The sequence below is a fragment of the Setaria italica genome, chromosome IX (assembly GCF_000263155.2).
Source record: "Setaria italica strain Yugu1 chromosome IX, Setaria_italica_v2.0, whole genome shotgun sequence".
Taxonomy (NCBI): Eukaryota; Viridiplantae; Streptophyta; class Magnoliopsida; order Poales; family Poaceae; genus Setaria; species Setaria italica.
In genome coordinates, this window is record NC_028458.1 from 35,393,400 (window position 1) to 35,418,428 (window position 25,029).

The 25,029-nt window shown below is 46.7% G+C and overlaps 2 protein-coding genes across 2 annotated transcripts; both read left to right on the forward strand.

Annotated features, from left to right (window-relative positions):
- The first annotated feature begins 4,408 nt into the window (after nucleotides 1–4,408).
- LOC101757282 (CSC1-like protein At1g32090) lies at nucleotides 4,409–10,310 on the forward strand. The gene is made up of 11 exons (XM_004983465.2): nucleotides 4,409–4,975; nucleotides 6,669–6,821; nucleotides 6,984–7,119; nucleotides 7,347–7,448; nucleotides 7,602–7,721; nucleotides 7,849–7,929; nucleotides 8,064–8,404; nucleotides 8,506–8,751; nucleotides 8,947–9,271; nucleotides 9,377–9,610; nucleotides 9,722–10,310. The coding sequence occupies exons 1-11, from the start codon at nucleotides 4,662–4,664 to the stop codon at nucleotides 10,097–10,099; spliced, it is 2,430 nt and encodes an 809-aa protein (XP_004983522.1). The 5' UTR covers nucleotides 4,409–4,661; the 3' UTR covers nucleotides 10,100–10,310.
- Nucleotides 10,311–14,888: 4,578 nt separating this feature from the next.
- Nucleotides 14,889–20,376, forward strand: LOC101757683 (4-coumarate--CoA ligase-like 3). The gene is made up of 6 exons (XM_004983466.2): nucleotides 14,889–16,006; nucleotides 17,570–17,759; nucleotides 18,249–18,385; nucleotides 18,496–18,563; nucleotides 18,656–18,758; nucleotides 19,926–20,376. The coding sequence occupies exons 1-6, from the start codon at nucleotides 14,936–14,938 to the stop codon at nucleotides 20,094–20,096; spliced, it is 1,740 nt and encodes a 579-aa protein (XP_004983523.1). The 5' UTR covers nucleotides 14,889–14,935; the 3' UTR covers nucleotides 20,097–20,376.
- The last annotated feature ends 4,653 nt before the right edge of the window (nucleotides 20,377–25,029 follow it).

Sequence of the window (25,029 nt, forward strand, 5' to 3'; positions counted from 1 at the left end):
TTTCACAATTTGCCACACAATTCACGTGCATGCATCCCTATTGAGAATTCACATTTCAAAATTTAAAATTGAATTGACATTCACAATTTCACATTTCACGATGAAAAAGTTAAATTCAAAGGAAAATTTCACTATTTAACAATTTATTAATTTCACTAAGTACAATTTCACAATGCACTAAGTACAATTTCATAAATTCACATTTTCATAATTCACTAAGTACAATTTCACAATTCACTAAGTGCAATTTTAAAATTTACCAATTTCATAATTTCACAATTCACAAGTCCACTAAGTACAAAATGAAAAAACTGAAATGAAAAGAAAACGAAAATTAAAGAAAAGTGATGGTGTACTTGATGGAGGCAGCGCACGCGAAGAGGACGGCCCGGGGACGGGAGGCGTCGCGGGGAGGGGAGGCACCGCGGAAGGGGATGGGAGGCGCCCGGCGCGGGGAGGGGAGGCACCACAGCAGCAGCCGGCGGAAGGGGATGTGCCACGACAAGAGGTAGCCGGTGCAGGGAGGAGAGGCCGCGGGAAGGGTGCCGCAGCGGCGGCTCGCGAAAGGAGGCGCCGCGGAAGGAGAGGTGGAGGCGCGGTGCTGTGGCCCGGCGGTGGAGGCGCTGCGGCGGCAGAGTGGGCGGGGAAGGAAGGGGTGCCGGAGCGGGGGAGGGAGGGCCAGGGAAATTTTGGCAGCCTAACGGTGTCCCATGGGCTTCTTAAAAAATTTGGCTAAGTCCCAACGGACTCCACCATATATAGGCTGCCATTTAGCAGGGGCGGGTGATAGCTAATGCTAAGTGAAGAAATGGATAGTGTAGTAGTGTTATTTGTCAATGAATCTTGGTTCTATTTCTGTTGTGTGGAATTTGTCATTTGGTTATGTTGAGTTGTGATCTATGAACTTCATATGTAATGTGACATGTCTTATCTGTTGTGTGGGATCTATCATTTGGTTGTGTTTATGTTGAGTTGTGACATGACTTATCTATTGGTTTATATATGACACTTATTTTTGTGAGCTACGATTTATATTTTTGTGAGTTTGTTTCCTACCATAGTCACATTCAGGAAGGCGGTGAGGCACTATGTCAAGTGTTCTGCTGAGGATGTCCATGGTGCATTCGTGCATCAAGGATTGTACCCATTTCTAGGGGCGGGCCATGTCATCACTCGTCCCTGGAAATAATTTTCAAGAGCGGATGATGCCGTCACCCACCCCTGGAAATAGGGGCTATTTCCAAGGGTGGGTGATGGGATTACCCACCCCTACAAATTGTGATTTCCAGGGGCGGGTCACCCCACCTCCCGCTCTTGGAAATCACCCCATTTCCAAGGGCGGATCGTCTAGTGGCCCGCCCCTACAAATGGTTCTCCAAGGGTGGGTTGTATGCTACAGTAACGACCCCGTTTTGTAGGTGCGGGTGGCAATTTTGCCCGCACCTATAAAAAAATGGGGCGCCCCTACAAGTCATTTTTTTAGTGGTGCAAGAGATAAAAAAGACACCAACTGCTATTAGGATAGGTGTACGTGGAATCGCTAGTTACATGCCGGTGACCTTTAGCCGCAAAGATCACTTAGCTTGAATTTGTACGCTTTCGATGCAAGATGAAATTTGGTTCTAATCTTCCTCCTCTCTATATAGCACCGTTCCAACACTGTTACAGGATAGGATTAGAGATTTTTTACCCTTGGGCTTAAGAGAGATGGCCGGGAGGGAATAATGTGATGTGATTCATCTCAAACGACTGCAAATTGATAGACATCCCCTTTCGAGTCGCCAGCATCCCCCGTGTTGCTCCTTTAGGGCCCGAGTCACCAGCGCCGCCGACCAACCTCCCATCCGCTCGCCTCGCTGCCGCCCAAGCGGCATGCCGAAAGCCCGGCGGCTGCAAGGAAGGCAGCGGCGGGGCTTCTCTCTTGAGGGGCCATCAGGCTTGGGCGCCCCATTTGCAGCCATGGTGGCTGGTTGCGGCTCATTTTTGGTGCCCCCACGTCCAGATCCACCTTGCCCCTAGCTAGATCTGCGGAGGGTGGGTGCACACCGGTGGTTGCCAGGCTCGACTAGCAAATCGACAATGCCATGGCTTGGGAAGACGGCGGCGAGCGTGCTTACGGCCGTGGGTCTAGGCATCGACGATGGGGCGGTGTCCTGCGTTGGCTTGGCTACTTGCTCTAGCAGCTGCACATGCCTATCGTCGGCAACCGCTAGTGCCCGCCACCCTATCCTAGATTTGCAGTAGGGGCCAAGTGCGGAGGGCGTCGGGCCAGTGCTGTTGGTGGGCGGTCATGTGCTTGGCTGCGGTCATGTGCTTCGCCCGGATCTCCCCGACACTCCAGGGCAGCGATGGTGGTCGGCTGGTTTCTTGGGCAACGGATGTGATTCCTCTCAGCTGATTCCGGTGCCCCGCAGGTGGATCCCCCGGCAGTGGTCCATGGCGGCTCTTGGCAAACATTGCTCAGCTCCATGGAGGCAGCGGCGGCTGACAAGGGCGCATGGGGACCCAAGATGGACCGGGTATGGCAGTAGCCAGCGGCGTTTGGTGGCCGTCAGGGTGTCTAGGTTCTTAGGCGAAAGCCATGACTGGTGCCGGCGACGACAGTGCCATGATGCATCATTCTTCTTGTGGAAGGCGTTGCGGTGAGGACCTCGATCTCCATGGATATTTTCCAGGTGAAAACTGAAGAACCAACTCGTAGGTTTGGACGGCGGCAGCATCTTGGTGTTGCTTTCCTCTTGAGGCGCCGTTTTGGAGTTCTTGGGATGGCGGTGCCAAATCAACTTGGAGGGATAGTGGTGCACGGGTTGTTTAAGTGCACTTGTTTTGGTTGCTAGATTGTCTGGTAGAGATTGACTAAGTGCAGTTTCTACGCGACTAGAGAGCACCAGGAAGCAGGTGGCCGTCAAGTACGATGATCCTAACTAACTTCTGAAGTTTCAAAGAAAATAGCAGATGTGAGGGATTAATTGCTACACGAGGCATAATACAAGGTTGAAGCAAGAGCATATAAGAAGTTTGAAGCTTAGTCTTTCTAGCTTTATTCTTTCTTAGTCTCTTTCTTTTTTGTTTTCTTTGTTTCTCGTTTTGAGACGTGAAGTCTAATTACTCATGTATCTTCTAACTAAAGTGGTCGGATTTGTTTATTTATGGTCGTAGACATTCACATGTGAATGTTCAATGTTGGATAATTTTTTTAAAAGAGAGAGATGGCTGGGATGTGACGCGGGTCGCAGACTCGCTGTGACGAACCATAGCATAGATATCGAAACTGGACAAACCAAAAATTAGTGAGGAGCCGATCGATCGAGGTGCATGGAGGGCCAGCCGCAGAGCCCAAAGCGAGGCGGGGAATGGCTATCCTAAAATTCAAACGGATAAATTTTAGCTGCCGGATGGCGATCCTAAAATTCAATGGAAATTATTTGGTTGACAAGAGATGGCAGGTTTCTCTGTTGCATGGTCAAGGAGTCCTGTTCTTGTGTGTTGGAGCCTTGGAGGATCCGTGCTCGTGCGTCGTGCCTTTTCCCGCACAGGAGTGGTGTGCGGGTGTTGAAGCTGGTGGACGCACATGGCCGTTCGTGCCTAACCGCCGCGCCGCATCTCCGGTTTATTTTCCTCGGCGGAAAGGCAACGGCCGCGCGCGCGCTTGGTGTTGTTGTGTTGACCTTGCTCCGTCCCTGGCCGGCGTCGTGTACGCAACGCGATGCAGCGCGGCGCGGCGCTAGCAACCACAGCCATGTGGTGCGATTCGTCGTCTTCTTATTCTTCCTGCCGCCAATCATTCCTTCCTTCCATGGTCGGGCGGGCACTTAGGATATAGCCAGCCAGCCGGCCAGCCGCGCCCTGCCCGTGATACTTCACAGATAAGTGATAACCTGGGCTGGCTGCTCTGTTGTTTTCTTCGGAGGGAGAGACGCGAATTGGGAAGTGGACGACGGGCATGTGACGCCGACGGATGCGGGTCAGTGGGTGGAAAGTTCCAAAAGGTTATTGCTTTGGTTGGCTCCTGGCGCAGGCAGCGCTCCGGGCATCCGATTTTGATCGCCGGGGCTGAGATTGATGCCGGCCATGGCTCAATCCAAACACGTCCCGCATTGCGCCATCCGGCCCATGCCGTCCGTACGCAAATTCAGTTGAGAGACAAAAACGCAGGGGGTCGGGTCGGGTCGGGTCGCCGCAAACTCAGCAGTGCGTTATTCGCCTTTGCCGCCTGCGCTGCCTGGGTGAAGAACCGAAGATCAGTGGGAGCAGGGCGGGGCGCGAGGACATCCACGACCACGATGAACGCGCGGTGAATCCGCGTCCGTCCAAGTCAGTCCGCGTCCGCGCAACGCACAGTCATCACGAGCAGGGGTCGCCACGCACTGCAAAACCGGCTGTAAACCAACTGGCCTGCACAGTGCACACCACGCACCACTACAACTAGCTAGCGCCGCCGCGTGCTCGGCCCTCTGCTACCGCGCGCCGCGCTTCGACTCGAGACACGCTCCGTCGCCGCGCACGCGTCTCCCGCTTTCTGAATTCCCTCCGCTGCTCCTTCCCTTCCTTTAATTTCCCTGCTCTCGCCACCCACCCACCGATCGATCTCCCTTCCCATCCCCTTCTCCCTCTTCTCCCCTGCAAACAACAGCAAGCGGCGCAGCTAGCGGTGCGGCGGAATGGCGACGCTGGAGGACCTGGGCGTCTCCGCCTTCATCAACATACTGAGCGCCTTCGTCTTCCTCCTCCTCTTCGCCGTCCTCCGCATCCAGCCCATCAACGACCGCGTCTACTTCCCCAAGCTCTACCTCGCCCACAAGCGCACCCACGACCACTCCTCCCGCTCCGCCGTCCGCCGCTTCGTCAACCTCAACATCTGCACCTACATCACCTTCCTCAGCTGGGTACCCGGCGCGCTCCGCGTGACCGAGCCCGAGCTCATCGCGCACGCGGGCCTCGACTCCGCCGTCTACCTACGCATCTACACGCTCGGGTACGTACGCCGCTACTAGCTCTTGATTCTCTTCTCCCAAATTCCCAATTCCTCGCCGCTGGTTCAAGAATTCAACTTCAAGAATTGCAATTCTGCTTGTTTCACAGTCGGACTTTTAGTTCGTTAGAGGTGCATCCTTTTCTTGTTTGTACAGATAGTAGATGCGATCATTTCACTTTCAAGTAAAAGAGTGCCAGTAAAAATGCAATGTTTTTCTTCACACATTTCCCCTCTTTTCTGTAGTAGCCAGCGAATTTTCCTTTTTACTTTCTTCATTTTCCTGAATTCCTGCAAACGGCGCCGGCATCTTCCTCACGAGTAAATGACGGTTTCGAGATTTCCCTGCCTTGCCAACTTTTCCTGCCTCTGCCTGGTTGGATGCATATGCGGGATTGCGTCTGGATACTGCATTCCTTCCAGCAAGTTGCTCCTTCGCATGTTAAACAATGCAGACCTTTCGGCCGCGCCGCTCGTGCTTGTTCCATCGTCTCGCGGCAAAGAAATTAGACGCCCGTCTTTACAGGTGCTCTAGAGATTGCCTGCTGAAACAAAGAAAACCGGCACCTTTTCCCCTTCCAAAAAGAACCGCAACATCTTTTCCTTCCAAAAAAGAACATTATTTTTTTACCTTCCACAAAAGATTTACACTTGCGATTGATTTTTGAGTAATAGCACAATATACTTGTTACTTACATGCATAAATGCTTTTATCTCAGAAGAGAGTAAAAATATTCCATCACTCATTGTTTATCCATGTGAGACTACTACTATTGTTTCTTTTTAAAAAAATACTGTATGCAATTGCTTGTGTTTGATTACATACATCTTGGTGATAATGTTGTCCTTGGCACGTTTCGGCTGTACTGTTATCCCACTCGGTCGTGGTGTTGAAAATGGTGTCGTCTAATCTTGATTTGATCCGCACGATTCCTGGCTTTGTTTCAGGATAGCACAAACTTCTGTGGTTTTATTATTGATTTCCTAGAGCCTAGTTGAACGGTTAGTAGTATTCTATTGCTAGGTAGTGGTCGCCCACTACAGGCCAACAACGCTTTCAGTTTCACGTTCAAGGGCCAGGGCAAACTTTGTGCCCCTGTCACTGTGATTGTAGCGGCGCCAAGTCACCACCAACTGGTGATTCTTGTTCTCTCAATCTGTGGGGACCGGTTCTTACAAGTTACAACTGGAGATGCTTTTCTTGTACTAGATTGGAAAACTTTGGACGAAAATTCATTCGAAAGGTTTCCCTTTTCGGGTTGCAACTGTGGCCCAAGATGGCATGATCAAAAATTTCATTTCACCTGGTGTCATCGTCGGGTCTCTACTACTAGTAATAAGAGTGAACGGGAGAATAACTCCACCTGTCTACCACCGGCACCACCACGAGTTCATCAGTTATTTAATACGCAGCCTTCTACTTCACGTTTAGCCTTACACATGGGCAATGCTTTGCATCTACACAAAATGTGTGTGGGTAATTTCATCCTTAGTTTTAGGCTGTAATCTTGTCTTGTGGCCTTTACCCCTCACCCCCCCCCCCCCCTATTAGGAGGAATATCTTTAATTGTGTTCCAAGAGAAGGATCGAAATGCTGCATTTATGGTCCCTAAAGTGTCATCTTTGTGCCTTCAATAAAAAAAGGGTTTGTCTCAATCCAATATGCTAACGGATTTTTTTGTTGTCTCCTTGGCAGTCTCAAGATGTTTTTGCCCATTGCAGCTCTCGCACTGCTGGTTCTTGTTCCAGTCAATGTATCAGGCGGCACATTACTTAATCTAAAAAAAGAAGTTGTTTTCAGTGATATCGATAAGCTTTCCATATCAAATGTAAACCCTGGATCCAACAGGTAAGAATCTTATGAACCCTAACAATTTTTGCTCCTTATACTAATACAAAGTTCAGAACATTTTCCATGCCTACAACCTACTTGGCTACTATGCTTACAGTGTTAGGTTGTAAGTTGTAACTATATAAATTATCTGACCGTTTTTGTTGCAATTCATTTCAGATTCTTTGTTCATCTCCTGATGGCATATGTGTTCACATTCTGGGTGTGCTTCATGCTGTATAAAGAATACAGCAATGTTGCATTTATGAGATTGCATTTCCTGGCTTCCCAGAAGCGTTGCGCCGATCAGTTTACTGTAAGTACATTGATGAAGTATGGTGTGATACACTAACCATATACATATGAACCATGCTCCACTGCATTTGTGATAGATAACTAAGAAAATAGTAGTTGAACACATGCTCTAGTGTGGATTTACTGAGTCAAACATGTACCGCGGTTGTGCTATAGCTTAATATATTCACATTTAGAACTGAAATCCAAAGTAGCTCTGTAGCATTTAATGTTCTTTCGCAATTCCAGGTGATTGTTAGAAACATTCCTCGCATCTCAAGCCATTCAACTTCTGAAACAGTTGACGAGTTCTTCCGAAGAAATCATCCAGACCACTATCTTGGTCAGCAGGTACATGGCCCTCTCCTTTGCTTATGTCTCATTCACCTTGCATTTTGTCAGGCATGATTTTTGTTCATTCTACTCTGTTTTCAACCAATCACAAATTATGGTTGTTGAGAAATGTGGTGATTACAAAAAGGCAAATTTGCTTTTTATGGTCAGCCTGTTTACAACGCAAATCGGTACGCTAAACTTGTGAAGAAAAGGGATAGGCTTCAAAATTGGTTGGATTACTATCAGCTGAAGTTTGAAAGGCATCCTGAGAAAAGACCAACTAGAAGGGTAACTTCTCCAACATTGCTTCTGTTCTTTGTTTCATTTGCTCACGTACCAAGTTGTTCAACCATGCTCGCTCTATATTATGCTTGCTAGGAAATCCCTGAGCATGTTGATTTTTCCTGTGTTTCAGACAGGATGCCTTGGTTTCTGTGGCAGGGAAGTGGATCAAATTGACTACTATCAGGCTAGAATCAGCGAGCTTGAGAGGAAGGTAAGTCTGCAGTTCTTGATGATATGATCTATCATCAATGATATGCACAATTCTATAAGTATGTGGACTGTAAAAGTCCTCTTTATTTCTTGCGTGTACAGTTACGCAGGCTGTTTATTGTCTTGATATTTCAGATGGCATCCGAGCGCCAGAAAGTTCTCAATGACCCAAAAGCTATTATGCCGGTTTCTTTTGTTACGTTTGACTCAAGATGGGGTGCTGCTGTGTGTGCACAGACACAACAGTCGAAGAACCCAACCCAATGGCTGACTGATTGGGCTCCTGAACCGCGGGATGTTTATTGGCAGAATCTTGCCATCCCATTTTTCTCTCTCAGTATCCGCAGATTTCTGATATCCGTTGCGGTCTTTGCTTTGGTGTTTTTCTACATGATACCTATCACATTTGTGCAATCACTTGCCAATCTTGAGGGTCTTGAAAAAGTTGCTCCTTTTCTGAAGCCAGTAATAGAAGTGTAAGGTTTCTTTTCCTGCACATTGTTTCTTTTGCCTGATACTAACTACTTAGATGGGTCCATTTAATGATTTTTCTTATGCTTTCTTGATTGGTTTGCAGAAAAGTGGTAAAATCCTTCCTGCAGGGGTTTGTTCCCGGTCTGGCTCTGAAGATCTTTCTCTATATCCTCCCTACAGTTTTACTGATCATGTCAAAAGTTGAAGGCTACATCTCTTTATCATCGCTGGAAAGGAGGACTGCTTCGAAATATTATTACTTCATGCTGGTGAATGTATTCCTTGGAAGCATAATCGCTGGCACAGCCTTTGAACAGCTATACACTTTCCTCCACAAGCCTGCTACACAGTAATTCTCCTCAGACTTCGTTTCTTTTCCTGTATATTTATGAACCTAAAAGTTATTTTCTTTTGCTATTCAATTTATGTGAAACAAGTAAATTGCACTACTGTGTTTGGTTGTTAACTTCTCAAAGCTGTGTGATAAAGAGTTTCTGATGTAATGCATAGTCATAACCTGTAACATTGCATAATCTGTACGCAGAATACCAATGACAATCGGAGTAGCTATACCAATGAAGGCCACATTTTTCATGACGTACATAATGGTTGATGGCTGGGCTGGTATTGCAAACGAGATCCTTCGAGTGAAGCCTCTGGTGATATACCATCTGAAAAACATGTTTATCGTGAAAACGGAGAGGGACAGGGAGAGGGCGATGGATCCTGGTAGCATTGGGCTTGGAGAAAACCTTCCAACACTGCAGCTGTATTTCCTCCTTGGGCTTGTGTACGCCGTCGTCACCCCCATTCTCCTGCCATTCATTATCATCTTCTTTGCCTTTGCTTTCCTCGTCTACAGACATCAGGTCAGATATTCTGATTGATGCCACTTTTCACCTTCCCAAGCCTGTAATGTCGAATGACACTAACCTCAATAACTCTCTCCTCTTTTTGTTTGTTGTTGGTTTCAGATCATCAATGTTTACAATCAGGAGTACGAGAGCGCTGCTGCATTTTGGCCTCAGGTGCATTCCCGAATAATAGCAAGCCTGTTGATCTCTCACCTAACTCTGTTTGGGTTGATGAGCACAAAGGAAGCTGCTTTCTCCACCCCTCTACTCATCTTCCTGCCACTGCTGACAATATGGTTCCACAAATACTGCAAGAGCCGGTTCGAGCCTGCTTTCAGGAAGTATCCGCTAGAGGTGAGCCAGTTTTGGAGCAACATTCTTTCTTTCTCTCTGCTACGAGATAGCTCTGAAAGCCTCCTCTAACCGTTTCTTATGTTTGGAAATTGAACTGTTTTGATTTTTCAGGAAGCGATGGAGAAGGATAACATGGAGCACGCGTCAGAGCCTAACCTGAACCTGAAATCCTTCCTGGCTAACGCCTACCTGCATCCCATCTTCCATCTTTTCGAGGAAGCGGCGAAAGAGGAGGAGACGGTGGAGGTGAGGATCGACAAAGCCCAGAAGCAACAGCATCATCACCGTCAGGAGGAGGAGACTCATGTGAGGAGCTCATCTCAGTACCATGAGGAGAGTCACTTGAGAAGCACCCACGAGATGCACTACCACCACGAGGAGAGCCAATACAGCAGGAGTACCCAGTACCATGAGGGGATCCACGTGAGGAGCGACATGGACTCGCCGTCGCCGCCGCACTTCGTCTATCACTACGACATCCAGCCCTGAATGATACTGAAAAAGCAGTGGTCTCTAACTTGATTTTGGTTTTCCTGGTCCTGTGAATTCTTCTCTTAGTTACCTTACCCTTAAAAAGGATGCTGAATTGCCAATGATTGATGAATTGTTCGATGTACATGCTAGTGTGTAGTGTGGTAGTGACTGTAAAAGTAAACCCTGATGTGCCAGATGAGGAGTCAGCTCTAGTGTTGCGTATTCTATGAGTGTGTCTCGCGCTGAATTGTGATTCTAGCTGATCGAGAGCAGAAGAATGAGAATGGTGTGTCTCGGTAGAGCAGCCCATCCTCTTCCTCGTGACAGTAGCATGCACTCGTGTGTTGGTACCGACCAAGGTGGGTTGGGGACCTACTACATCTACGGAACATACAGGGCGTGGATCCATGACTAAAGTTTAGACCTTGTCACATTGAATCTTCGGATGCTAATTAGAAGGATTAAATATAAACTAATTATAAAACTAATTGCAGAAGCCTTGGGCTAATTCGTGAGACGAATCTATTAAGCTTAATTAATCCATCATTAGAAAATGGTTACTATAGCACCACATTGTCAAATCATGGATTAATTAGGCTTAATAGATTCATTTCGCGAATTAACCTCTATATGTGCAATTAGTTTTGTAATTAACCTATATTTAATACTCCTAATTAGTATCCAAACATCCGATGTGACAGGAGCTAAAGTTTAGCCCCTAGGAAACAAACAACCCCATAGTATCATTCTATTGGACAAGCACAAAAGAAACAGGAGTACTCACATTTCAGGTCAGGGTTCATGCTGAGGTATGCTTTCTTAGGCCACTCTCAATTGAAGTTTCATGGAGAGTTTCATGTGCATTAAATTTTATGCTACATTAGCAATTTTGCTAACTTGGTAATATATTTACGAGGAGAGAGAATGAAGAGTTTCATCATCTGTGAGAGGAGTTTCATCCCCATGACACTCAACAGGTATAGTTACCTAGTTTCCAGTCTTGATAATATTGCAATGAAATTGTGCACTAAGACTGACCTTAGGCTGGAAAGTTTATGTTAAATGATAATCCACATATCTGAGTTCTGTAGATTAAACTATGAATAAAATGATGCATCTAAATACTGTTGATGCACATGCAGTTCTAGTTCCAGAATCCATGCCTAGCTCTAAGTGATCCATAGAATTTCTAAACTGGAGCTCTACCAAACGAGACATAAGCTGCAATACACATCGTGGATGAAGGGAGTAGGGGTGAAACGAACGTTCAAAGAAAGCAGAAGGGCTTACGGTTGGCAAACTAGCTCCACCTGAACCAATGAAATTTGTGGCTTGGAAGGACCTAGGCAACCGCCAGGTCGTTCGGGCACTTATAGATCAACAAGAAAAACTAATTGTATCATAAAATATGCTCTTCACATGTACAGTATTAGAAGGTAGTTTAGCTAGCAAAATAAATGCTAACTTCTAATTATCTTTGAATACGTCAGTCAAACTATGGTGACCCACTTCATTGAGACGTATCTATCTCGTTTCACGTGTCAAGATTTCACATGTTGAGATACTATATTTGAGAAAAAAAAATAGCTTTTTTTCATACACCAAGAATGAATTAAAGAATTATATTCCTGACGATGCTCCAACTAATAATATAATGAACCTGTCATTAGGAGTCAGTTCAATGCAATACCTATCGCTGTACAATATAGTCCATACTAAAATAAACAATAATTGCACCAGTTATTAACAGTACACACCCCTAAACGTGTCTTTTAGGAGAACATTAGTGGAAAACAAGTTGAGAGAATGGCATAACTTAGTCGCAGGCGTCCATCTAAATGAAAAATAATGACATTTTCTTTTGGGATCAATACCAAAGCAGATGCTTCATGGTAAGGTCTGTGTACAAAGCCTTAATAAACCAAGGCACAATAACTAACAAAGAGATTTGGGATATGATGCAAAATAATTCTGATGACCGAGAGAAGGGAGAGAAGAGGGTAAATACAAGAAAATGCCACTTGCAGGGCAGGAAGACTAACGATAAACAAATACAAGGGAGGTAAGAGGGAGGAAAGGGAGGGTAGCGATGAAGAATCCACAAATGTTTCAAGAACGTGGGGCTGGCGAACCAGCCTAGTGGGAACCAATGATGATTGTGGCTTGGAACTGCCTGGGACTGAGCAAACCCTAATTATCTTTGATCATGTCTGAGTCAGCCACATGGTGATCACTTCATTGAGACGCATTGAGTTAAAAGTTTCATGTGTCAATATTCCACAAATTGAGATACTATATCTGAGGAATGTAGCTTCTTTCGTGCATCAGGAGTGAACAATTATATTTCTTATTACTTGATGGTGCTCTAGCTAATAACGCGATAAACACGTTGTTAGGAGTCAGTCCATGGAATTCCACTTATATTGTAAGCCAATATGGTCTACTTATTTCACTGCTAGGACAGATGCCGTTAATCGTCAGGGGCTCTCACCATTGCAGAAATGTACAGCGGTTATTCGTCAATTGGCCAATAGTAGCGCCGCAGATCGTCTAGATGAGTACTTGAAGAATAGTGACACTACTGCATTACAGGTGTTGAAGATGTTTCCCAAAGGTGTTCTTTCTGTTTTTTGTGAAACAAATATATTTGAGTCGACCCACTGTGGCAAATATTGAGCGTTTGCTCAAAGTTACTGAGAGTCGAGATTTTCCTGCCATGTTTGGGAGCATTGACAACATGCATTGGTAATGGGAAAGATGTCCCAATGCATGGAAGGGACAATTCACTCGGGGTGATTGAAAAGTTCCAACGTTAATTCTTGAGGCCGTGGCTTCGCATATCTTTGGATATGGCATGCATTATGGTCAGCAGGAATCAGTATAACATAGGTTACTATCTCGTTGATGGAATATACTCGGAATGGGCTGTATTTGTAAAATCAATAAGAATGCCCATTACAGACAAGGACAAGTTATATGAAGAGCATCAAGAATTGAAGAGAAAGGATATTGAACGAGCATTTGGTGTCTTGCGACGTCGGTGGTGCATTTTGAAGCGACCAGCAGCTATATGACCAAGGAGAACTCGAGAAAGTTGTGCTAGCATGCATCACACTTCACAATATGATAGTTGAAGACGAAAAGGAGGAGGATATTGAAGAAAATCTTGATTTGAACGAGCCTCCAAGTACATCGATTGTTGAAGAAGCAGAATTCTCCCCTGAAGAATGTGCTACATTTGAAAGAGTGCTAGACAAGAATGAAGATATTGAAGATCGATCAGCTCATTTCCAACTTAAGAACGACTTGATTGAGCATATTTGGCAAAAGTATGGACAGAGATAAACTAGTAGCTCAAGTATGAGATATGTTTTTTAACTCTATATTATATATATGCCATCTACTACTATATGATGTATGGGGAAATTAAAGTGAATTAATTTATCTTTGCGTCCCCTATATGTTTGCTAATACCATATTTATGTATGCCTATTTTGTTTGTTACCACTCAGTGTCGTATGACTATAAAAATGAAAATATTCAATTCAAAGAGGCGCATCTCGTCTATCTACTATTTGAAAACAATTGCAAAACACTACACAATTCTTATGGAGCAGTAGATCACAACATCATCCAGTAATTTAATGGTATGGCTAGCTTTGGAAACAGTGAAGTGAAACAATCACCTGCTTACTTAATTCGTTCGATTTTCTTGAAAAGGGTCTATCGGAGCAAATTCTATGAAATATTGGCAAAAATGTAGGTATGACTCGTAGAGTCCACATGACATTGCTTTTATTTCATGTAATATAGCAAATTAGATCTAGTTTTGTGGGTAAAATTACAAGGAATCTTGTTCGTAACAACAATTAGCTAGTGATTGGATACGGTTTTAATAAAGTGGTGTTAGTTTGACCGGCCAGAAAAAACTGGGCAGAACGTTTGGTCCCTCTGTCCTACTATTTTAGCATTCATTCTGTTTGCAACAAAAGTTTTGCCGGCTAATTAAAATTTGGCAGTTCGAAATGGAGAGTCAGTCAAATCGCCGGCCATTTCTTGGCTGCATGTCACTCCCTTATATACTTTGGTCAATCTAATAGCAAATCCTATGTTTATAGTTTGTAAAGATTCCACGAACAGTTCTTTGTAATCTAAGCTTTCTTTTATTATTTCATAGACGGCCATAGTATTCAATTCGTACATGAAGCGTTTAATAGGACACGGGTACCCGTTCTTGCATGAGAAATAAACCATCTCGTTCTATCTCCTCCTCTAATTCTATTGCCATCTCGGCGAATCGCTTGCATGTAGGATACTTAGTACGATCGAAATTATTCTAGCTAGCCGCCAGGTTAGGACCGCCGAAGCCGCCCCTGCTGCCATCTAAATTGATTTCTAAATTGTTTTTCCTTCCCCGCGCATGAAGAATTAGTCATCGTAATTGTTGATTTCCTTCCCCGCTGATGAAGAATTATTAGTCACATGGTGGGACTGTGGACTAGTATTTATTCCAAAAAAAAAAAAGACACCGAGGACTGCAAAAGCCGCCGCGCACGAAGATTTGCTGAGATAGGCAGCATGTACAGTACAGCAGCATCGGGTTGCATTTTGCCTTTCTGACTGGCCAGCTGGCATGAGTTTAATCTGTTGCATGAAGCGTAAGATTCCTCGTTGGTTCCTTTCCCAAGCTTGAAGCCGTCGCCTTGATCCACCGAAAAGTGGCTCCGCATCGCATCCCAGCCGCAGAATCCTGCCTATTTATACTCGGCCAGGCAAGTGCTTAAAGTGCAGCGAGAGTCCAACACCGACACGACACCACGTGAAGCAGAGATCACCACCACACCAGTGACAATGCAGGACGGCGTGGCGGCCCACGGCCCCAACAACGGCACCGCCAATGCCGCCGCCGCCACCACCTTCTACTCCGCGGCCTCCGGGGTTTACGCGAGCACGCACCCCGCGGTGCGCCTCCCCGCCGACCCCTGCCTCTCCCTCGCCCCGCACGTCCTCGCCCTCCTGCCCGCCGCCGCCGCGCCCGACGCCCCGGCGCTCGTCGACGCCGCCACGGGCGAGGCGGTCTCCCGCGCGGGCCTCCGCCGCCTCGTCTCCGCCCTCGCCGCGGGCCTCCTCCGCCGCCACGGCCTCCACGCGGGCGACGTCGTGCTCATCGCCCTCCCCAACTCCGTCGCCTTCCCCGTCGCGTTCCTCGCCGTCCTCGCCGCGGGCGGCGTCGCCACCACCATGAACCCGTACAGCGCCCCCGCCGAGATCGCCGACAGGGTGCGGGAGACCAGACCGGCCCTCGTGCTCGCCGCGGCGGACAACGCCGGGAGGCTCCCACCGCTGCGCGTCCCGGTCGTCCTCGTGCCCGGGACCTTCCGTCCCGCGGACGCCGGCGCCCCCGGGTTCGCGCCGTTCCGCTCGCTGCTGCTGCTCGATTCCGACCTGCCGCCGGCCCCGCCGGTCGGCCAGGACGACGCTGCCGCCATCCTCTACTCGTCAGGGACGGGCGGCCGGAGCAAGGGCGTCGTGCTCACGCACCGCAACCTCATCGCCACGGCGGAGCTCTTCGTCCGCTTCGAGGCCTCGCAATACGCGGCACCTGCTTGTGACAATGTCTACCTGGCGGCGCTGCCCATGTTCCACGTCTACGGCCTCTCGCTCTTCGCCGTGGGCCTGCTCACGCTCGGCTCCACCGTCGTCGTCATGAAGAGGTTCGACGTGGGCGAGGCCGTCAAGGCCATCGACAGATTCGGGGTCACGCACTTCCCGCTCGTGCCGCCCATCATGGCGGCGATGGTGCACGCGGCCGAGCCACCGGCATTGAGTTCTTTGGTGCAGGTGTCGACTGGTGCAGCGCCGGCAAGCGTCAGGCTCATCAACGACTTCGTCAAGGCTTTCCCCCACGTCGATCTCATTCAGGTGCCTGCCTACCCCACTCTTTTTAGAGTCGTGTGAGAAACATTCTGCAATGCACTGTAAACTATTTTGCAGTGCATTGCAGAACCGGTTGACAGCCAACCGGCCACATACACAACTGCTTTCTCGCTATCTAGAATTCCAGCGACATCTGTCAGGCATAAAAGGCACGCTACAGAGTACTACCCCCGACAAACAGAAACCTTCAGCGTGACTAACCACTATATTCAGGCTACAAATCCATAAGGCATACATCATCAGCAAGGAACAACTACTCCACCTCCCTTCCTCCTGTTTTGTGACCATGGATGAGGTGTGATTCTAAGACCTGTTAACATCTGCCTACTCCACTCACAGTCACAGTAGCTTATCCGTTCGTGCCTACGTACTGATGAAGTACTGACGTCTGATGGGGACTTTGTTTTGGTACCAGAGTACATAGCGGTGCACAAATCTAGTAGGAGTCAGTTTTCTTATAGGAGACGATTTCAGTAGTTTTGACCATATGCCCTGCTCTGAAATGTGGAGCTTTTTTATAGGAGCAAATGTTCAGTTTTACTCAAGTACTCAAGAGGAGGCAGCCATGCAAAATATTTGCAGAGTGCCAAATAGGTGAAGAAAAATGTCGAGTACTCTTTTTAATCCGATTATCCACAACAGTTCTTATCGTGCCACTGCACGATAAGAACTGCACGTATTCTCAGCCCTCCAATTCCCTGATCAACAGTCCAAATTCGTGCTACAGTGTTGATGTTAGAGTCTGCCATGGGCAGGGGCGGAGCTGGGCCAGCCCAACACCTAGGGCCGCTCCAGGGGCTGATTTCGCTGGCTAGACCGTGCCTTCGTACAACAGTATACTACAGTGTACAAAATTATGGGCCGAGTACGGAATGTGTGACTCGGGAAAAGGATTAGGATATGGTTGTCTGGACTCTGGATAACACTGATCCACACACAAAATATGATGATGTGCCCTTGTTCTGAATTTTGAAGTTGAGTTTCCCAGTTGGGCGTTGGCATACTTGATCACCTGTCAACGTCACTTGGTGACGCGTACTATTGAGTACAGCAGAGGGCTTTACAAAGATTTTACTCTTTCTAGAGCAAAGGGAAAGGATTTTACTCTTTTCCTTAAAAAATCCCAAAAATCAAAGATAACTCCGAAAGAAGCAGACACTTGGGGACTCATGGTTCTGGAAATGGATTGATTTTCTGATCTTTACACAGTGCGAGTACTTACTATACTGACATAAACTCTTCATGTCACTAACTGCATCTGAACATGTATCCATCTTTCAATGGCGTTTAAATTTGAAGAAATGAAATGCCAGACTGGAATCTGTACCTACAAACTGTTGGAGTAATTATTCTTTTGTAAACTTTGTTGCTTCCTAGGAGATTATCTTGGATGTACTGTTTTTTGTGTTGCTGCTGAGTCACAGCAGCATTTTGTTCCTTTTGCAGAACTTCTTTAAATTCTCTATAAGGCTGCTGCTTTTTTCGTTCTTGAACAGAAAACCCCATACTGAAAAACTCTTACCTTCATGCAACACAATTTGTGCACAGGGTTACGGCATGACAGAATCTGCTGCTGTAGGAACTCGAGGCTTCAATACTTCAAAGCAGAAGAAGTATGCTTCAGTAGGACTTCTGGCTCCAAACATGCATGCCAGAATTGTTGATCTGGAAACTGGTTGCTACCTGCCTCCAGGTTCTTGTGGGGAGCTGTGGCTCCATGGGCCAGCTATAATGAGAGGTACAGTATCATGAGCTTAACTGTTATACTTCGTCACTTCATAGAAAAAATGTTTAGATGTAAATTAACATTCAAAGGCTTGGGAATTCTTTCAAAGAGATAGGTTGGCATATTGCTAATTTTCGATAAATAAGTCAGGCCTGACTGTGGTTATATCTTCAGTGAGCTGGTCATTGAAGATCATTATAATATGCTTACTTATGTACTAATGATCTAAATCTACAGACCTCACTATTTTGCAGTGGTAAGCACATCCATGTAGACTTGTCTGCCTTTATCAAGCACTGATTTCGGATCTAAATCGATTGGACTGTTGGTTGAGTTTATGTACTTCGAGATTGATTGGACTGTTGATTTAGCTTATGCACTTTGATTCTTCTCTCCCTTAACTGAGCCTACTCTCTGGTCCGATCAATAATACTATTTTCTGTATTTTCTGAATGCCTCTTCGATTTGTTCATTTGTATTTCGATTCTTGTTTCTTCACAGGTTACTTGAATGATGAGGATGCACATGCAATGAACAATGGCTGGCTGCGAACGGGTGATGCTGCTTACTTCGATTCAGATGGTTACTTGTACATAGTAGGCCGCTTGAAGGAGGTGATCAAGTACAAAGGATATCAGGTATGCAGGCCCGGCTGAAGTGCTCTGCTTTTGCCATTGTTGCTGTGGATATCGTGTGGGAAAGCTTTGGTTGTAGTAACAAATTGTTGTTCCTTTTTTCTGGCCATCAGATAGCTCCAGCTGACTTGGAAGCAGTTTTGGTCGAGCACCCAGAAATTGTAGATGTGGCTGTTACATCGTGAGTTTCTAACTTCGCGCAGTCCTGATATAACTTGATCTGCATGACACGCGTTTGAACCTAATTCCATGAAATTTGTGGTTGAATGATAGTGCTGAGGACGAGGAAGCTGGAGAGGTACCAGTAGCTTTCGTGGTGAGGAAATCTGGAAGCAGCCTTTCATGTACGGAAGTGATGGAATATGTGGCCAAGCAGGTAAAGATAATACCAGACCACACACTACGCTCTGTTGTTTCTTCTTCAACATGACATGCTGTCGTAGTATAACATGGAGTCTTTCTCGTAGCCATCAAATTTCAGGCACGTGTCATAACGAATCTACATATATACAAATACATGTTGCTTTCATCAAGAAAAAGGACTAGTAACTAATAAGACAGATATTAGCAAATGTGAAAATTGAGGCTGTGGTTTGTGGTTGCGTGCATGCTTCCCACCTGTACAGCAGTGTTGTCCTCCTGCTGCTGCTGAAAGCAGCGTCTTTGCCCTAGCCATCAAATTTCAGGCAAAGCGTTGTAAGTTGTAAGAAATGTACATATATACAAATACATGTTGCTTTCACTAGAAAAATGACTAGTAGCTAATAAGACAGATATGATATTAGCAAGTCTGACAATCGAGTTGTGTGGTTTGTGGTTGCCGTGCATGCTCCCCACCTGTACAGCAGTGCTGTCCTGCTGCTGCTGCTAGAAGCTGCCATGCATGCATCATGCATGCGCTCTCAATCAGTCTCGCGTAGCAGCACATCCGTATGGATGGCAATGTATAACCAACTGGGAGTGTGAGGTCAGGTGGTTTGGCAGCAGCAGGCTAGCCTCATACAGCATCATGTTAACATCCCAAAGAATTCTAGGCTTTCTTCTATTCCAAAGAATCGTGTGATTAACACGCCATCTAGTAAGTTCTAACAGGCCAGGCTGGCATGCACTCCTACTTTTGTTGACTTGGAGAATTGGATTCCCGTTTCCTTGAAGAATTATGCTCCTCCTAGCTGTTCCTTGGAAACCTTTTCTTTCATAGCTAAAGAAGGGGTTGCAAGAGAAACCAAACCTGGCTTTCGTCTAGGAGTCTGTTTCTTCCCGACTGTATCCAAGTAATGCGACCATGCATTAGATTATACTGGTAATATGAACCTGTAGGCTGTGGTTGATGGAGTCATCGGTCAGATACCGGTAAGGATGGAACTAGTGTATCTTAAGATGGGCTGATGGGATTGGACTGTAATCACTGTCGTGTATGCTACATTGACGCCTGCCAATACCATCTATACCACTACACCTTTTGGTTAACACTGCATCCTGGAACGACATCTGCAGACGGTATTTGTTTTCCTGAAATGAGCTTTATGAGGTGGCGATGCAGGTGTCCCCGTACAAGAAGGTGCGCAAGGTGGTGTTCGTGGAGGCGATACCCAGGTCGCCTGCTGGAAAGGTGCTGAGGCGGCTTCTCAAGAACTCTCTTGCCGCTGGTGACGCTGTTGCCGGTCCGACAAGTCATTCCAAGTCCAACTCCAAGCGCCGTTCGAGACTGTAACCGCAGGCACGCAGGCAGAGAGGAACACGGTCAGGCTGCGGTAGCGCCTTCAGCTTTACTTGAAGCTGCCGTCGCATGAATACGATCTTATCTATCGTCAGAGTAGGGTATATCTATAGATGAGCTTGTTATAGTTAAGTTACATCCATACTGTGAGTGAGGTGTTGGTTTAATTTGGTCGATTCATTGAGCTAGTGGAACAAATGATGTTATCCATTTCGTGTAACCCAAACGACCTTATAATTTTTTTTCTTCTTATATATTCCGTTCCATTGCTTCAGTTGAGGAATAGAAGGTTTATTCATCGTTTTGGAAAAGTCAAAATCTGTACACGGTTGACATAAAACTAGTCAAATTACAGGCATGCATATGATTAGTGCACAGAATCGTTTAAAAAAATGTTTGGCGCACAGAAACCAAACAATATAATCAGGCTTATTTTTGTAGATGGTTTCACATTGTATTGGTTTGGTAGCTATAAATCCCATGAAACATATTGTGAGAAAAGATGGCCAAATAAAACAGGCCGTACGTTCTTATTAAACGACAAGGATTGGAACGCAATGGATGTTTCCTGGGTTAATTTCGTTGATGGAAAGTCGCAGTCATGCATGATCTTCCTTAGGCCGTAGCGTGGAAGGTTTCTAGAGAAGGAATAGATGCCTCAGGGCGCATTTGGTGTGCGCTGCTGACGCTCTTTTTTTTTTTTGTGGGTTGGGAAAAAACAAAAACAATACTACACGGATGACTGATTCTGACAAGGTCGAACGCGGAAAGAATATGCGGTCGCTGCTGCGAATGTGCTCCCGAGTCGGAACACGGTCAAGAAAGCCTCGCCCGCGCGCGGGCGGACGGGCGAGCGGCAGGTGTTGGTTGGTCGCTGGCTTCTCACACCCAGTCTAGGCGGCCACCATGCATCTCTTGATGCTGCCGACGGTGCTGTACTTCTTTTTTTTCTTTTTTGCCATTCATACGTGAGTACGTGACTGCATGCCATCATCTACTAATGTCAGTGTGGAGAAATGTCTATGTTACCCCTAATAACTAATATTAATTGTGATTGAAAATCATGCTGCTTGTTTAGTTTTCTAAATCCTAAATAAATGCACGTGCATGGAACTAGAAAAATAACATCAATTGATTATGGGATTGGCTCTACATGCTTCTCCATATATTTTTCTTTATTGATGTGAATTTTACTTTAATTAGATGATGTTTAATAGGAGGTGGAAGGACACTCTTTGTGATACAAATTTTAGAGTTTAAATAGATGCTTGGGGACAGAGGGAGTATTCGTCAAAATCGAAATCATAATTCCTCACTCTTAGGCCTGTTTTCTTCCACCTTGCTAAACTTTAGATGCTAAAGTTTAGCAACTTTGAGCTGCTAAACTGCAAAACACTCTTGCTAAAACTTAATAAAGTTGAGTTGCTAAAGTTTAGCACTTTAGCAAGTTTTTGGTTGCTAAAACTTGCTAAAAGGTGGGCTGGACAATATATACCCCTCATTTATTGCTTGTCTCCCCCTCCTGCGCACCTTTAATAAGGGTAGATAGGTCCTTTTACAGCTCATTAAATACCTTTTAGCAAGAGTATCCAAATAGCTTTGCTAAAGTTTAGCAACTAAAGTTTAGCAAGGGGAAGAAAACAAGCCCTTACTCGCTTGTTGGTCAGGCAGGCAGGCCATTAGTAAGGTGCTTCGATGGGATCAAAAAACCGGCGCCGACCTGCTGAAGCTGGGGCAGCTCAGCTAACACCGACCAGTGCATTTATTTCTCTTAGCTTCGGTTTGCAGCAGGTCGTGCTGCCGTCGGAACAGGAGGAAGCGAGGCAAGTCAGACGCAGAGAAGCAGCAGCAGCGTCATGGATAATTGGATATCCTGTATGTCTACTCGCCTACGCTGCTTCGAGGAACTCCGATCCACAGTCCACACCGCACCCGGCGCTACGGTCGGTATCTGACCGTGATCAGCATAGTAACAGTGTGACGACCAATCGCCACGGCAGGCAGGCTGTGGGTGGGCCGACGGGGCAGAGGGACTGACGACGAGAGGGGGGCAGGCCGCAGGCCGACGCCTTGCGATTGTGCGATCCTGACACGTACGAACACGTGGTGCGGGCACCGAGCACGATGCGCACACGGCACACGCGCTAGGTACCCGTCCAGCCTGGCGCATCGTACGCTTACGTGTCGGCACGGCACCTGCCTCTGCCTGGCTGCCTGTGCGGTGACCGGTGATCGCGATGGAGACATCCTGCCCGCGTGATCACACCCACGGGCCACGGGATCGGACGGCACGAGTCCGGTGTGCCTTTTGTTGGAAACAGCAGGTATTCTTTTTTTAGAAAGATCAAGCAGCAGGTGTCGATCAGTGGATTGAGCTTAGCACTTTAGGCAAACGTCTCAACCAAATTACTTATTCCCATCAATTTTTTTTTTTCGAAACAAAGTACAAACACTTGGGCTAAAAAACATGCACGTACACCCGCCACTGTGAACGTGGCACGCAACCTACCTTTGTGAGTATCTTCGAGAGACTGAGTCAGCATATACTCGATATTGACGAAGTCACCACTGATGCCTCACTATCGAGAGACATGTTACCTATCACTGAAAGCTCAATGCTGGTTAAATCCTAGAGTAAATCCATGAAAGTGCGAGCATCGGTGCTGAGTCGAAGACTCGAACCCTGGTGGTGGACAGGTTCCACCATAAGGAACCTTACCAGCTGAGCTATACTCGGTTCGCATTAATATCAATAACTTCTTATTCGAAGGATTAAGGGGTGTTCGGTAGCACTCCACTCTAACTTTTTCAACTCCACTCCACAAACTTACTGTCCTACACGTCCAACTCCATCAACTCTATCTCCAGAAAAAAAAGTGGAGTTAGGAGCTAGATTTATGTTATTTTATATCTCAAGGGGTCTTATTCATGGAAAGGGGTGCTCAAAAATATTTATTTTAAATCTCCTCGTGAAGTTGTGGGGTAATTATTCACACGTGCCGGTTCACGAAAGGAAAAAAACGAATGGTCCTCCTCCTGTCGCCCCTCCCTTCGTTCTCTTGTCATTTTTCCCGTTGTGCCGCCGCTCACCGGCGGCCGCACACGCCACCGCGCGCTGTTTGCCGGGGTCGGGGCCGCGCCTCCGTCGCTCAGCTCGACGATGTTAGGCCACCGCCGCTCGCTGGGGCCAAGCTGCGCCCCTCCACAGCTTGCCGGGGTTGGCCGCACGTGCCTCCGCTGCTTCCGGGGTCGGGGCCGCGCCCACGCGCCTTCATCGCTCGGCTCGTCGCGGTCGCGCTGCACTCGTTGCTGCTGTTCTGCTCACCAGGTCGGGGTGTGGCCGGGGCCGCGCTTGCCGCCGCCGCTCACCGGGGCCAATCCGCGCGCCCCTCCGCTGCTCGCGGGGCCGCGCCGCATGCGTTGCTGCTGCTCTGCTCGGGATGATCCAGCAACACGCAGACCCGGCGGTGCATTGGAGCCAGGGGTGGCGGAGACGTAGTGACGGCTGATTTTCTGGAGGGTTAATCCGATGTGCTGGGAATTTCTGCAGATATTTTCTTCCGTAGCTGTGTAAAGTGTGCAATCTGTGCTTTGTTCAGCGCTGCCACGGCCATCAGCTAGTTTTGTTTATTCCCAATATGATCACGGCTGCAGTTTCTAGTAGCATTTGCACATACCAGCGAATAGGAACTTGGTTGCTTGCCGGTGGTGACGACGGCGAGAAAATGAGGAAGAGAAACGGAGAAAGGAGGAAAGACTGACAAACAGGCCATGTTCATAAGGATATACTTGGAGCTGGAGCCACACCATCAACCAAATACGTAGAGGTGCTCCATATTTTTTCTGGAGCATCCAGGTGGAGCTGCTCTATGGTGGAGTTGGTGGAGTAGAGTTGATTTTTTTTGAAGTGGAGTGCTGCCAAACACCTCTAAAGGTACTTCAACGTATTACCAATCCTATTCTTATTACCCATTTAGCACGACTCTAATTTATACAGAAATAGTTTCGGCTCTTGATATTTTTTATGAAGTAGTTTTTTCCTTGACTCCGACTTATTTCGCCTGAAAAAACAAAAAAATTTAGTAGAACGATTTTTCCTATTTTTCAGAACAGACAAAAGAGATCAAATGTCCATAATATTCTTTTCTTTTTTTTCTTCCTTCTTTTTTTATCTTCTCCCTTCTTTTTTTCCTCCCTATTTCTTTTTGTCTCCCTATTCTCCATTATGCGATCCTTCTCCCATTTCTCCCATTCTCCCCTAATAATTTTGGATCATTAGGGGGGCCATGGCCCCTGCAAGTTCTTCTGGTTCCGCCACTGTATGTATGTAGGTGATTCACTCCTCTCCCATATCCAACGGTTATTTTTGATGATCTATTGTAGCAATGCTCATAGAAATGAAAAAAAAAGGTATTTGTAGGGAAGAAATATATTATTATAAGTACGGGTGAAGATGCTCGGACTATTTACCTGCCTAGCTGCTGGTGTTGTACCGATAATTATATGCTTGTGAAATTTGAACCAACGACTGTTGTTGCAGTTACTGTACTTTCAGCTAATCGAAGTTAAAATTAGAAATTTATAAATATTAAAATAACCTATAATTCAGTGTGCGAGTGTCATCCCACTTTGGCGAGGGCCCAGGGCCGCCAGGGCTGCAGTGCCAGTGCAGATGTGCACACCGAGCACTCGTAGTACGTGTGTGGACTCGGATACTATAGAGTACCACCAAATACGGCCATGTACGAATACGACACGGAGAGGCCCCCATCGCGGGCCTCGCATGAGCGCGTGGCGTCGCACACGCGGCTCCCTCCGAGTCCGCACCGCACCCGATCCGCGACCCTTTTTATTGACGCGCCTGCGCGCGGCCTCGCCTCCCCTTCCCAGGAAGGGAAACCGGGCACCCAGCGGGACTTGACATCCA